Raw genomic sequence first — 14,311 nt, 5'->3', positions numbered from 1 at the left:
CTAGGAAGCTGAGTCCGTCCGCCACCCGTCCAGGACCCTAGCTATGTCAGGTCGGGCCAGCCCTTGACTGCGAGCCCTGGAGATAGAGCCTAAAACCATCCCCAATCCTGTAGTATCAATAGCATAACAACATGTACAGGAATCACCCCGCAAGTAATACTTAAAATTGAAAACAGAATACCCAGTTGAAATAAAAACACGAAACAGAGATATACACATAGGCCAGACAATGGGGACAGAGAATATAGCGGAAGAACTTTGGTGAATCGGAGGAATCAACCGCACAACGCGGTCTACAAATGAAAGAAGTACCACTGCCATGCGGGGGGGGGGAACAGGGCACTCAGCGTCGAGATCATCCCATGGGCGGCCACAACCCCCAAAGGAGAAACCCAGCAGTGCGGAGGAGTGAAAAATAAAAATGGGGGCAAGGCGCCCACCCCCCCCACACGCCAGAGGCACCACTAGGGTTCATGTCAACATTATTAATATAGGCCGAGTCTAGCCCGATTACCAGAAAGCAGTAAATGGATATGCATCAGTAATTTACAAAAACTGTAATTCGAAGGGATATTATGACGTCCCCCAGACTCTATAATTACGCGAAATCTAGAGCACCATACAACGTAAGGCAATGACAGAAACCATATACAAAATTTAGTTTTAATCCTCTTGATGTCTATCCACAGATTTCCTCATCCTACTCATATCAGTACCCCTTTATGTTTTTTTTTGTTTTTTTTTTTTTTCTTAATTTATGTTGAGTTTTACTGTTTTATTTTTATTATTTTTTATTGTTTCGTTTTCTTACGTTGATTAACTATTAAACATAAAGACTTTGAGCGGTTTGCAATAGTGGAGATAAACTTATAGATGTGAAGCCCCCCTGGTTAGTCCCTTTTTAACTTTTGTCTTCCATTTTTATTATTATTTTTCCCCTTTTCTTTTTTTTTTTTTTTTTTTTTTTGTGGGATTTTCAAGTCATTAAATGTATATATGCATGTTTTTTTTTTTTTTTTGTTTTTTTTTTTAACCACTACAGTTTACATGTCCTCTATGTTTCCAGAGGCATGTACGACTATGTTGGAGGAGAAGTGTACATGAACACTGTTCTGAAGCATACATACATTGAATCCAAAGGGGGGGGAGGGGGGGGAGGAAAGGGGGGGGAGGAAAGGGGGGGAGGGTAAGAGGGGGGGAGGAGAGAGGGGGGAGGAAAGGGGAGGGGGGGAGGAAAGGGGGAGGAAAGGGGGGGGAGGGTAAGAGGGGGGGAGGAAAGGGGGGGAGGAGAGAGGGGGGAGGAAAGGGGGGGAGGGTAAGAGGGGGGGGAGGAGAGAGGGGGGAGGAAAGGGGGGAGAGGGGGGAGGAAAGGGGGGAGAGGGGGGAGAGGGGGGAGGGGGGGGAGGAGAGAGGGGGGGGAGGAGGGAGGGGGGGGAGGAGAGAGGGGGGGGAGGAGAGAGGGGGGGGGAGAAGAGAGGGGGGGGAGGCGAGTGCAAAGGGGGAGATACAGTGAATACATCACATAGGCGACTTAGCAACACATTGGCATGGCGTTCACAATACTCATAGCCGGTACAGCACCAGTCCGGTGGTGCATTATATAGGGACAGTCAGGGCTGTAGCGAGTTGCAAGGTAGACTTGTGCCTACTTTCCAGCACACTAAGTCCGCTGTAGAAAATCGCGCCTTGGGAAGCACCCTGCCCTAATCCCACCCAAACCAAGTGAGGGGCTCCCGGGTGGCCAAAAACCCTCCGTTCCGTGACAGAAGTGGCGATCAAAAAACTAAGAACGAACAGTCAACTGGGGGTAATAAGTAGTCGTAAGAAGGAATCCAGCAGGTTAATAGGGATAATTAAAAACAGAAGGGGTGTAAGGGAAGCACTTCGGATCCGGACCCATCCAGAGCTTCAAACGCTCTGCAAGGACCCCAGCCCCACATCCCGCTCCCCGACCCAACTGGGAGGTGACAACCACCCCGGCCCATGTAGACCCCCCCCGAGGCCCCCACCCCAAGTGGGATGCAAAAAAGACATCCCTCCGGGGCCGGTCCCAAAAGGCTGGGGTCCACAGAGTATGGTGTGAGAGACATACAATACCCTCCGGTCGTCAGCGGTGGCCCTTGGATCCAGCAGCACTCCAGTCGTTCGGCAGCTGAGGGAGATCATCGAAGTACAGGGATACATCAGGGAGCTCTGGGGGCGGTTGCACTCCAAGGTTCCGCAGGAAACGTTGAGGGTCGCCACCCGGTGACAAAACGTGTGCCCGGTCTCCCCGGAACACCAGCAGCTTAAAAGGGAAGCCCCAGGCATACTTCAGGCCTGCTCCTCTCAAGGCCTCCGTGATCGGCCGCCACTCCCTCCGGCGTTGCAGCGTAGATGGTGCCAGGTCCTGGTAGAGGGAGATAGCTGCCCCATCGTGCCGGATGGGCCCATCACGGCTTGCTTTCATAAGGGCCTCCTTAGTGCCAAAGTATAGGAAGCGCACGATGATGTCCCTCGGGGTGTTAGTGTCAGCCCTCTGAGCTCGCAGGGCTCTGTGCACCCGCTCGATATGCCACTGCTCTTCAGGGAGGCCAGGGAGGAGAGGCCGGAGGAGGGAAAGCAGGATCTCCCGCAGATTTTCGTCCCTCACTTCAGGGAGCCCCCTAAGGCGGAGGTTGTTCCTCCGGGATCTGTTTGCCATGTCCTCCAGTGCCAGGTCAGTTTCGACCATATGAGCTGCCATCCGGTTCACCCTGTCGACTACATCGTTGTGGGCACGTGCGGTGGTATCCATGCGGTCCTCTAGGGCTGCAGTGCGCTCTCCCAAGGCCCCTATGTCCGCCTGAAGCACGGCCGTCGACTTGGCTATTTCGCCAGCCAGGAAAGCCCTGACTTCAGCCAGTTTGGCCAGGACTGTATCCTGCTCAATAGTCGATGCTTCAGTGTCGGCCCGAGTCGGGGTGCGCGGGGATCCTCCGTCGCCATCTTGGCTTCCCGTCCGACCATGCCGCTGCATGGCGAAGTGGTCGAGGACGGAGCCCCCGGAGTCCGCGTTCTTTTTCCCTTTTTTCGTGGGGATCCTCCTCTCCATGTTGGGGGACCCTTTGTGGGGTAATTTAAGGTCGATTTAGGTCGCTTTTGTGGGCTTAAAGGCGCGATGGGTGCGGAGCTCTATTGAAGCACGTCTAGGCTCATCGACGGTTCGGCCACGCCCCCCAGGGTACTCTTTCTATAGAAAAGAAAGGGAAGGCAAGAAAGGGGGAGGGGTGGCCCTGTATGTGAAGGATAGCATAAAATCTAGCCTAATAAAAGTTAGTGAGGCAATCATAGAGTCCGTTTGGGTTACGTTAGAATTTGGTAATCACACAGTAACAACTCGTGTAGGTGTGATTTATAGGCCCCCAGGACAAATTGAAGAGTTAGATAATCTACTAGTTGAGGAAATAACTAAAATGACAATGAAGGGGGAAGTTATCATCATGGGTGACTTAAATCTTCCTGATGTGAATTGGAAAACAAAAATAGCTGCTTGTGCCAGGAGCACACATATTTTAAACTCCCTACTGGGATTATCTCTAAAACAAGTCGTTGAGGAGCCAACTCGTAAAGAGGCCATACTAGATTTAGTGTTAACAAATGGAGATTTGGTATCCGATATTACTGTAGGTGAAAGTTTAGGATCCAGTGATCATCAGTCAGTGTGGTTTAATATAAGAACAGTGACTGAGTCACACCACACAAAAAGAAAAGTTTTAGACTTTAGAAAAACAGACTAGTAATTATAAAAAAAAAAAACAGAGTGAGGAAGACAGAATGATCTATAAGATTAGGCAGAAAGAGGCTAAGTAAGTTATAAGAGCTTCCAAATCACACACAGAAGAGAAAATAGCACAGTCAGTAAAAAAGGGGGACAAAACTTTTTTTAGATACATAAATGAGAAAAGAAAAGTAAAACAAGGATTAGTTAGATTAAAAACAAAACAAGGAAGGTATGTAGAAGAGGATAAAGGTCTAGCTGACTGCCTCCATGACTATTTTTGTTCGGTATTTACAGATGAAAATGAAGGAAAGGGACCTCAGTTAAGAAAAAGGATAAATGAGTCATTTATTACACGTGAGCTTACAGAGGAAGAGGTTCTATTTCAACTCTCAAAAGTAAAGACAAATAAGTCAATGGGACCTGATGGAATACACCCAAAACTATCAAAGAGCTTAGTGGTGTACTAGCAAAACCATTAACAGATTTATTGAACCAATCATTGTTAACAGGAGTAGTCCCAGAAGATTGGAAGTTGGCGAATGTTGTGCCCATTCACAAGAAAGGTAATAGGGAGGAGTCAGGCAACTATAGGCCAGTAAGCCTTACTTCAGTAGTGGGGAAAGTGATGGAAACCATGTTAACCCCTTAAGGACACAACTTCGTGAATAAAAGGAAATCATGACGGAATATTTCCGTCATCTGTCCTGAAGGGGTTAAAGGATAGGATTGTTGAACATCTAAAAACACATGGATTTCAAGATCAGAGACAACATGGGTTTACTTCAGGGAGATCATGCCAAACTAATCTTATTGATTTATTTGATTGGGTAACTAAAATTATAGATCAGGGTGGTGCAGTAGACTTGCTTACCTAGATTTCAGTAAGGCTTTTGACACTGTTGCACATAGAAGGCTTATCAATAAACTGCAATATTTAAGTTTGGATTCCAATATTGTTGAATGGGTAAGGCAGTGGCTGAGTGACAGGCAACAGAGGGTTGTATTCAATGGAGTATATTCGAAGCTTGGGCTTGTCACCAATGGGGTACCTCAGGTATCTGTACTTGGACCCATTCTCTTTAATATTTTTATTAGTGATATTGCAGAAGGTCTTGATGGTAAGGTATGTCTTTTTGCTGATGATACTAAGATATGTAACAGGGTTGATGTTCCAGGAGGGATAAGCCAAATGGCTAATGATTTAGGTAAACTAGAAAAATGGTCAGAGTTGTGGCAACTGACATTTAATGTGACATTTAATGTGGATAAGTGCAAGATAATGCATCTTGGACGTAAAAACCCAAGGGCAGAGTACAGAATATTTGATAGAGTCCTAACCTCAACATCTGAGGAAAGGGATTTAGGGGTGATTATTTCTGATGACTTAAAGGTAGGCAGACAATGTAATAGAGCAGCAGGAAATGCTAGCAGAATGCTTGGTTGTATAGGGAGAGGCATTAGCAGTAGAAAGAGGGAAGTGCTCATGCCATTGTACAGAACACTGGTGAGACCTCACTTGGAGTATTGTACGCAGTACTGGATACCGTATCTTCAGAAGGATATTGATACCTTAGAGAGAGTTCAGAGAAGGGCTACTAAACTGGTTCATGGATTGCAGGATAAAATGTACCAGGAAAGGTTAAAGGATCTTAACATGTATAGCTTGGAGGAAAGACGAGACGGGGGGATATGATAGAAACATTTAAATACATAAAGGGAATCAACACAGTAAAGGAGGAGACTATATTTAAAAGAAGAAAAACTACCACAACAAGAGGACATAGTCTTAAATTAGAGGGACAAAGGTTTAAAAATAATATCAGGAAGTATTACTTTACTGAGAGGGTAGTGGATGCATGGAATAGCCTTCCAGCTGAAGTGGTAGAGGTTAACACAGTAAAGGAGTTTAAGCATGCGTGGGATAGGCATAAGGCTATCCTAACTATAAGATACTAATGAAAGTATTTAGAAAATTGGGCAGACTAGATGGGCCAAATGGTTCTTATCTGCCGTCACATTCTATGTTTAAAGCACATCTTGTTCATTTAATTTCAAATCCATTGTGATGGTGTATAGAGCCAAAAAGATTAAAATTGTGTCGATGTCCCAATATTTATGGACCTGACTGTAGAACATAGCTGCTTATGATGTGTTAATTTATGTAAAAAAATATTGATATATGTAATTTGACTTATTTAAAGAAAATGTCTGTAAGCAGAGTTGAGCAAAATGTCAGAGTACATCAAGGGGCACTATCTAAATATATATATAAATATATATATATATATATATATATATATATATATATATATTTGTGATTTCAAATGTTCTGTGTCAAAGTTAATAGATGAAAAAAAGTTCTTTTGAATGTGAGGTTTATAGTATACCATTCTGTTTGTGTGCCAGTAAGCTTAGGGTGTGTATGTTTTCTTTCTCTTTAATTTTTTCATTGCTAAATACTACAATATGATCTTATTTTATGGATTTGCTTCTGCATAGTTTTCACACTTATTCTACTGCACTGATAAACAGAAATTACTGACTAGACATATGGTTTTAGATTTCTTTACCGATAAGATCAAATTGCTTTTCTTCGAAGCGTGAAAGAGATCTGAACACAGGTTATTTTGAAAAAAAAGACGTGACAAATCTTTGTCCTAAACTATTTTGCCACAATTCTTCATGCTTAAAGGTAAACTCGGATAATACAAGCTATCTGAATGACATCCATTTAGTTGTTTCACATACATTTTTGAGAAAACACTTTTTTTTTCTTAGATCAACAGCATAAAAAGGTGTTTTTAAAGTTTGAACTTGATGAACAAGTCATTTTTTCAACTTAAATTACTATGTAACTATGTAAAATACCTTTGAAGAAATATTTGTATTCCACATATTTAAAAGCATTATCTCTGTGAATATGAGATTCAATGGCAAACATATATGTGTACAGGGCTATCAGAATTATTTGTCTTACCCTCGAGTCCTCCCACAGGGTCCACCCTTTGAGTCCGCCCACAGGGCTCACTTCCCTGTTCCACTTACAGGGCCCACTCCCGAGTCCATTCCAACAAGGACATATAGTGGATGCAGTATGTGTGTGTATGTAGTGGATGCAGTGTGTATGTGTATAGTGGATGTTATGGTATGTGTGTATAGAGTGTGGATGTAGTGTGTATGTAGCGAATACAGTGTGAGTGCAGTGTGATTGTGTAGTGGATACAGTCTGTTTTGTGGATGCAGTGTGTGTAATGAGACAGTATGATTGTGTAGTGGATTCAGTATGAGTGTGTGTAGTGGATTCAGTGTGTTTAGTATATGTAGAATGTGTGTGTGTTTTAGTTTGTGGAGTAAGATAGGGGTTGTGGGAGCGGTGAGCAGTTTAATTTATAATCAAACGTAGTCCCCCTCCCTGCGTCTTACCTGTGTGAAATTGAAAGAGAACATGTGTAAAGTGTATTAACATAAAAAAATATTCTAAAGGAACACTCCAAGCACCATAGCCACTACAGTGGCCTGTGCTGCTTATTGATCAGCAGTGCAGAGCTTAGCTCAGGAGAGCCAACAGAAACGCTTAGTAGGAGTGATCTGTAGTTGTTATGGTGCTTGGAGTGTTCCTGTAAGAGGAAACAATGGAAGTTAATTATTCTATGCTCTCTGGCAGTTAAAATACAAAATACTGTACTCATTCATTAGCTTTCCAACATTATTTCCCTAAGTTTCTAATATCCCACATCTTCTGTAAGTTCAGCAGCTAAGCTGATCTACTATCTTTTTTTGACCAGCACTAACTTGCTAGATGCAAGCTATAAAAACATAAATGAAAATAGGAAAAATAATAATTAAATACTTGATATTTAACAAATGATATGAATAAAATAAAATATCACATTGTGCAATAATAGGCCTCAAAATGTGCATCCCTGATGTAACAGTGCAGGAGAAAAGAACTTCTAAAGTAAACACACTCTGAAGGCTGCTTTGCCCTAATACGTAATTAAAGGGACACTAATGTTGCCTAGACTACTTCATCTCAATGAAGTGGTCTGCGTGCAGTGTCCTTGCACTCACTGGCATACAGTGCGGACCCTGCTAACCCTCTACCAGCTGCCATGTTTTGCGGCCCCGGCCCACGCAGCAAACTGCCGGGGCCGCCATTCAAGGGGTCCATCGGGTGGCCCATGCTGTTAGGGCCACCCGATGGAGATGGATTTTCAGGGGGCCCGGTCAGCGCTGGTGCTTTAACAGCAAGACCGGGCCCCCCGTGATGACATCACTGCTGGGAGAAAGTGACTGCCCCGGTCACTCCTCCCAGCAATCACACAGAGCCCACGCGGGAGGAAGCAGAGGGAGTCAGAGTGGGAACTCTGACTCCCACAGTCTGAGCCACCACTGGACCCCAGGGAAAATCACCCTCCTGCACCTAAAAGGTAGGAAACAGGAGGGTGAGTAACATATTTTGTATGTGTGTGTGTCTGTCTGTATGTGTGCCTGTCTGTTTGTGTGTGTGTGTCTTTGTATGTATGTGTGTTTTGTGTCTGTCTGTGTGTATCTGTCTATGTGTGTGTCTCTTTGTATATGTGTGTCTGTATGTGCGTGTGTCTGTATGTGCGTGTGTACACCACTGCTTGTACTTTTAACCCTGCAATGTAAAACACTTTAGTTTTAGAAACTATTATGTTTACATGTAGGGTTAAAACCACCTCTAGTGGCTATCCAGCTGACAGCCATTAAAGATGAGTCCACTGCACTGACCAAGTAAAACTCTGTCATGTTCCGCAGAAGCTCCTAGGAAAGTATTGGATGTAATACTTTCTTATGGGGAAGGTTGGAAGTGTGTGCAGCACTTGCCTCTATGAGATTGGATCAACGTCAGAGGTGGTTGGAAAAAGGTAAGTAAAACACATTATAGCGTTCCTAATACTATAGAGGTATCCCTTTAAAAGAGCAAGGGAAGTGTGAATGCAGGCTGTATATTTCACAGTCAGGGGAGGTGTGCCTAGGGCTTCAGAAATAAATTGGTTTTAATGCCTCAGCAGCATAGAATTGATCAGTGCTACTGCATGGGCATGATCTTTGCACAAAAATGACTTCATTATACTAAAGTGGGTTTGGTAATTAGACTTACTCTTAAGGGACGCTTTTGGGCTGTTTTGTCCCTGGTTCCCTGGAATATTGATGCATGATATTTGTTAGGTTGACAAAAATAAAACATTAGCTTGGAATGTGCATTTTAAAAACTACTGAGAGGCACTAGAAGCATAGTAGGAGAAAAATGTGGCAAACATTGAAATTAATGACAGTGCTTGTATTGCAGCATCAATTACATATTAAAGGTCAAGATTACATATTTATTTACTGTGTATCAATTAAAGTAGCACTGTCATTGTCTGGAGACTTTGTAGAATTTAGAAAGACCCCTGACGTTGAAATTGCTGCTGGAGGTCCAGTGGCCGAGGACGCAGAAAAAGGTGAGTTCGACTTACCTTAACCTGTCCCTTGTGGATGCTGCCATCTTCGCCCAGTGGGGCCTCTTCAGCTCTTGGCACTGAGCCAAACTCACTTCTGTACTCCTTGTGCATGCGTGAGAGTACAGCATTGGGATATTAGATAAAGCCTATTTTTCTTTCTCTATTTAATACTAATAATAATCATTTTTCTTGGGAGATGGATTTAAAGTGTTGCTTTAAGGAAAATCTCATATTATTTGTTTTAATAGGTATCTGGCTAATGTAAGTCACAAATCCATCTGCAGGTTTATAAATGTGTGACTTACATTGACTTACCATGGGTGCTCCATACCAGCCATGTTGGTTACATTGTATGGACTTACTGCCTAAATAATGTTTGTGTCATTCTGATATTTGAGATGGCTAGGACATTGTGATTAATTTAGTACTTACTGTAGTTAAAACATACAGTTAGGGAGACAAGAATAATGTACCATAGGTAGCTGTTTTTATCAACCTATAGTCACATGGGCAGCTTCTAAACACTGTTAATCTTGTAAATGCCTTTTGTGTGTGATGTCAGAACATTTAGATACAATGCACTTTTGATCTATCTGTGTCACTACTTCATCTTCAGCTGAATGACAAATTAAATGAACTGTAGTCTCTCACTTTTCTCTTCCTCCGTTAGGGACGGTCCGCCCCGTAAGACGCAGTTTCTTTGAGCCATCCTCTGCCCCTGGGAAGGGCATTGTGTGGGAATGGGAGAATGATGCTGGATCTTGGACCCCTTATGATACAGAGATCTGCATTGCAATCCAGAATGCTTATGAGAAGCAGCATCCCTGGCTGGACCTCACAACTCTTGGTTTCTGCTACCTGGTGCATTTTCACAGCATGTGCCAAGTCAACCGTCAGACACACCGCAAACGCCGGCTGAGGAGACGGATGGATCTGGCATACCCTCTCACCATAGGATCCATACCCAAGTCCCAGTCTTGGCCTGTGGGATCAGGCTCAGGGTTACCTTGCTCTTGCACTCAGTGCCTTCTGGTCAATAGTACTAGAGCAGCTTCTAATGCCATTTTGGCATCCCAAAAAGTCAAGGTTCCACCTGGGCCACCACCAGCTTTGCCACCTCCACCACCTCCCCCTATACACCAGCCAGGATTGAGGCAGAGCAGTACATTCAGTGGTGGAGCAGCAGGATGGGGTAGAGTGGGTGAAGGTGGACGTTCTGTTGGGAGCATCAGAAATGGTTCTGGTTTCTCTCGCAGTCAGAGTGTTCCTGGAGCAGCTCCATACCCAGGACAGAACAATCTGAACAGACCTGGAGTGCAGAGGACTAGTGGAAGCAGCAGCAGAGCCTCTATCCCCCCAGGGTGAGTGCACACTCAATTGTATATTTGATGTGTTTATATATATATATCTGTGGCTCACACTGAAATGAAGTTGTTATGGTGCCAGAAGGTCCCTGATGCTGTCTTACCTTAAAGTCTTCTCTCCGGTGCTTTTTACCTCTATTCCTTTCCTTTCCTTTCTCTGAGAATCTTTAAACACAAATCCTCAGACTGCTGTGGATGGCATAAGCATTTTTCTCAATTCTTTTTATGAATGGGGAACTACTGACTGTCTTACAGTGTCAGCTTACGCACTCAACCAGTCAGCGGGTCTCCTATACATGGCTGTGTGAGGCTTCATTTTTAAAGAATCTCAGAGAAGCAGAACAAAATTGAGCTGGAGAAAAGACTTTGGGTTAAACTGTTCATGAATGGTTTAACTCCTATAGGTAAGCGGGTTCCAGGGATTCATTATGATGAAGTTCTTGTGGTTCTGGGAGTGCTTTTTTAAACTGTGTTTATTTGAAAGGTGTCAGTTTTAAATTTGAGTTCCAATATGGCAAGGAAGAGCGCTAGTGCCAGGATTACAGCTTTGTATTCCTGGCACTATAGTATACCTTTAAAGGGTTACTATAACCCTATTGCAAGGGGGCATGTTTCTAGTGTAATATGCTCTCTTGGGCACTGTGGGGAAGGTCCCATCTCTCAATTTGTAGTAAAACCTGAAAAATAAAGTTTTTTTATTTACCTGGAATCCAGCACCAGACAAAGCTCGTAGCGCTGCTCTTCCGCAATCCCCTCCTGACGGCACTTGGGCCATGCACGGTCCAATCCCAGGCTTTTCATAGCTTGGACCAATTGTTAACTCTGAGCGCATGCGCATGCTCTGGGTCGGCGAGGGGAGGAAGGTGGAGGGATAGAGTGGGGAGTATGAATTGAGGTTAAAAAAAAAAAAAAAAAAGACCAATGACTAAGGCCTATTATGAGCTAATAAACTTCTTCAATAAAATGTAAAACTCTCTGTTGAGAAGATTAAAAGGACGGTATAGATTAATTGATAAGCCTTTTGATATGTCTGGTGTCATCCTAATAGAAAAGGAGTTGGTCTGTGGCTGGTTGAGCATCAGGTGAGTTGTAGTTCCATAACAAGGGGAACGCCAGTTGAGCTGTTACTGATCTACTGACTGATAAAAAAAATTGTTTTAAAAAATGGTAGGTCAAGTGGAAGTGAGGTATGAAATCAAAGCACCAGCTTAAAACAATGAAGAATCCCTCACCATTTGATAAAATAGACATTCGAACTGTGCCAGAGTAAGATACACTAGAGTTAACAATAGCAAATATAGGTAATCAGCCAAAATCAGGATAGCAAGTCCAGTTAACAGATATCTTCTGAAAACCACAGGGCATAAAAAAATAGTGAAGTGTACATAATCAATTATAAATATAGAAAAGGGATTGTTACAAACTCATAAGGTACCTAGAGTGGGAAAAACAAACCGTAAAACGTACCTGTATCAGGTTGGCTAATATTCGCCTCCCGGTCCTTAATAAAATCATGACTTTATGTCATGTAAATAATAAAATCTGGTAATTTTATTAAAGGACACAGAGGCTCATATTATGCTAGTTCAAAGTTTTGAAATAAGCATAGATGAGACATGTTTTGTAGGGCGAAAGTAATATTCCTTAAACATTGATGCACAAGACCAATTCAGCCGTCCGAAGAAGATCTTCTGGTTTACAGCCCAAGTTGAAAGCTTTTGAAGCCATGGGCCCTCTAGTAGAGTGTGTGCTATAGACGGATGTATCTATGTGAGCTGAAGACATCATCCATTTCACCCAGCGGGCTAGCGTCACTTTAGATACAGGGCGATGAGGTAGTTTGATAGCCAGGAACAACTCGTGATACGCTGGATCCCTGAATGACGGCGTCCGTGTTTCATATTCCTGGAGACAAGCCACTGGGCAGCAGAGTAACACTGTGAGGAAACAATGGGTAGAAAATTGAAGTAATCAATTATTTGGTACATCTGGAAATGTTGAAGGAAACTCCCGTAGGGGTAAAGGAGCGTGCCAGTGCATGGACATTTGACACCCGTTTGCATGATATCAAACAGAGGAGCATGGCCAATTTTGCCGACAGCTGTTTAAGCATGAGTTCTGTATTCCGTGGCCAGGTTTCCAACAGGTAAAGAATCAGATTCACATCCCATAGTGACGTGTATTGAGGTTGAGGTGATCGTGCAAATCTAATACACCGTAAGAGTCGACAAACCAATAGATGTTTACCAGCCGGAGAGCCGTCCAGCTCATGATGACCAGCTGAGATTGCCAACATTAATAGTGCGATAGGCCAAACCTTGGTCATACAGGACAGTAAGGAAACGCAACAGGTAATTCACAGGAGCACATATGGGATTCACCTATTGTTCCACGCACCAACAACTCGATGTGTTCCAGGCATAACCGTAGGATCGTCTTGTTCCAGGGGCCCAGGCTCCCGCCAGTAAGTCAAGAGCTGATTGTGGAACGTCTGGCACAACCCAGGGTCCCCAGAGAGGAGCCACGCTAATAGTCTGAGGTGTCCTTCAACCAGAAGGGGATGTGCGATCCCATCGAGGTTCAGTAAGAGGTGTGTTGATTCGGGAAGTAGTCTAAAAAGATCCATGGACATCTTCATGAGTGAAGGGAACCAAGGTTGTGGAGTCCAAAATAGGGCTATGAGAACTAAAGCTGTCCGAGAACGTCTGAGGTGTAATAGTGTCCGAGCCATCAGGGAGAAAGGAGGAAATGCATAAAGCTGTCTGTTCGGCCATGGTTGGAGGAAGGCATCTGGGTATGGCCTCCTACTGAAGAATACCAGGTGCTTGGAGTCCAGTTGTGATCTGAAAATTTTGATATACATAGGCCCCTAGAGCAGTTGTAGTTGTTGGAAAGTTTTGCGGTCCAGCCACCAATCGCTGGTGTCTCGCAGATGTCTGGAATTCCAATCCGCCACTGTATTGGACAGGCCTGGAATATATTCTGCGAGTACTGATATATTGTGATCCAGACAATATTGCCAAACCTCCTTGGCTAGATCCATCAGTAACTTGGATCTCGTGCCGCCCAGGTGGTTGATGTAGCGAACTGCAGATATATTGTCCATTTGCAGAATAATGGAGCAGTTTGCTGTGATGCAGAGGAGGCTCTTTAGGGCAAACGACCCTGCCATGAGTTCCAGGCCGTTTATGTGAAGCTCTTTTTTCTGATTGGGACCATTTTCCTCCTGTGGAGATAGGACCACAACGCGCTTCCCAAGCAAGCGTACTTGCATCGGACTCTATGATGAAATCCGGAGAGATCGCTCTCCCGTTCCACGCTTCCATGTGTTGCAGCCATTAGGTGAGTTCCTCCTTGGCTGTGTAATCGAGTGGAACAGAGTCGGAGTAAGAGCGACCCAAGCGTAGTTGCATGAGCTTTAGCCGTTGAAGGTCCCTGTAATGGAGAGGCCCTGGGAAAATCGCCTGTATGGAGGCTGAAAGGAGACCGATCATGCTGGCGAGCTGTCATAAGGTCAAAACCGGGCGAGCCAATGTCCTGTGGGTTTCTTTCTTGATGAGCTTAACCTTTGCAGGCGGTAGGCTGAGCGGCCAGTGTACCACATCTATGTTGAATTCCATGGACTGGGAAGGGTTCAGCACTGACGTTTTCCAATTGATCAGAAATCAAGTTTTGCAGGAGGGACAATGCCGAAGAGAAATGTTGACAAAACCAGTGGGCATTGCAAGCCATGA

At 44.1% G+C, this 14,311-nt stretch overlaps 1 protein-coding gene across 2 annotated transcripts in view; it reads left to right on the top strand.

Annotated features, from left to right (window-relative positions):
* Positions 1-14,311, top strand: part of DTX1 (deltex E3 ubiquitin ligase 1) — a 117,194-nt gene that overhangs the window by 35,109 nt on the left and 67,774 nt on the right. Inside the window, exon 3 of one of the 2 annotated variants that reach the window (XM_063454736.1) lies at positions 9,884-10,574. In XM_063454736.1, the coding sequence (XP_063310806.1) occupies positions 9,884-10,574 (691 nt within the window). Of the gene's footprint in view, positions 1-9,856; positions 10,575-14,311 lie in introns of both variants that reach the window. The other variant, XM_063454735.1, reaches the window with a different exon arrangement.

Source organism: Pelobates fuscus, chromosome 5 (assembly GCF_036172605.1).
Source record: "Pelobates fuscus isolate aPelFus1 chromosome 5, aPelFus1.pri, whole genome shotgun sequence".
Taxonomy (NCBI): domain Eukaryota; kingdom Metazoa; phylum Chordata; class Amphibia; order Anura; family Pelobatidae; genus Pelobates; species Pelobates fuscus.
Note: the sequence above shows the minus strand (reverse complement) of the source record. Positions and strands in the feature narration are given on the sequence as shown.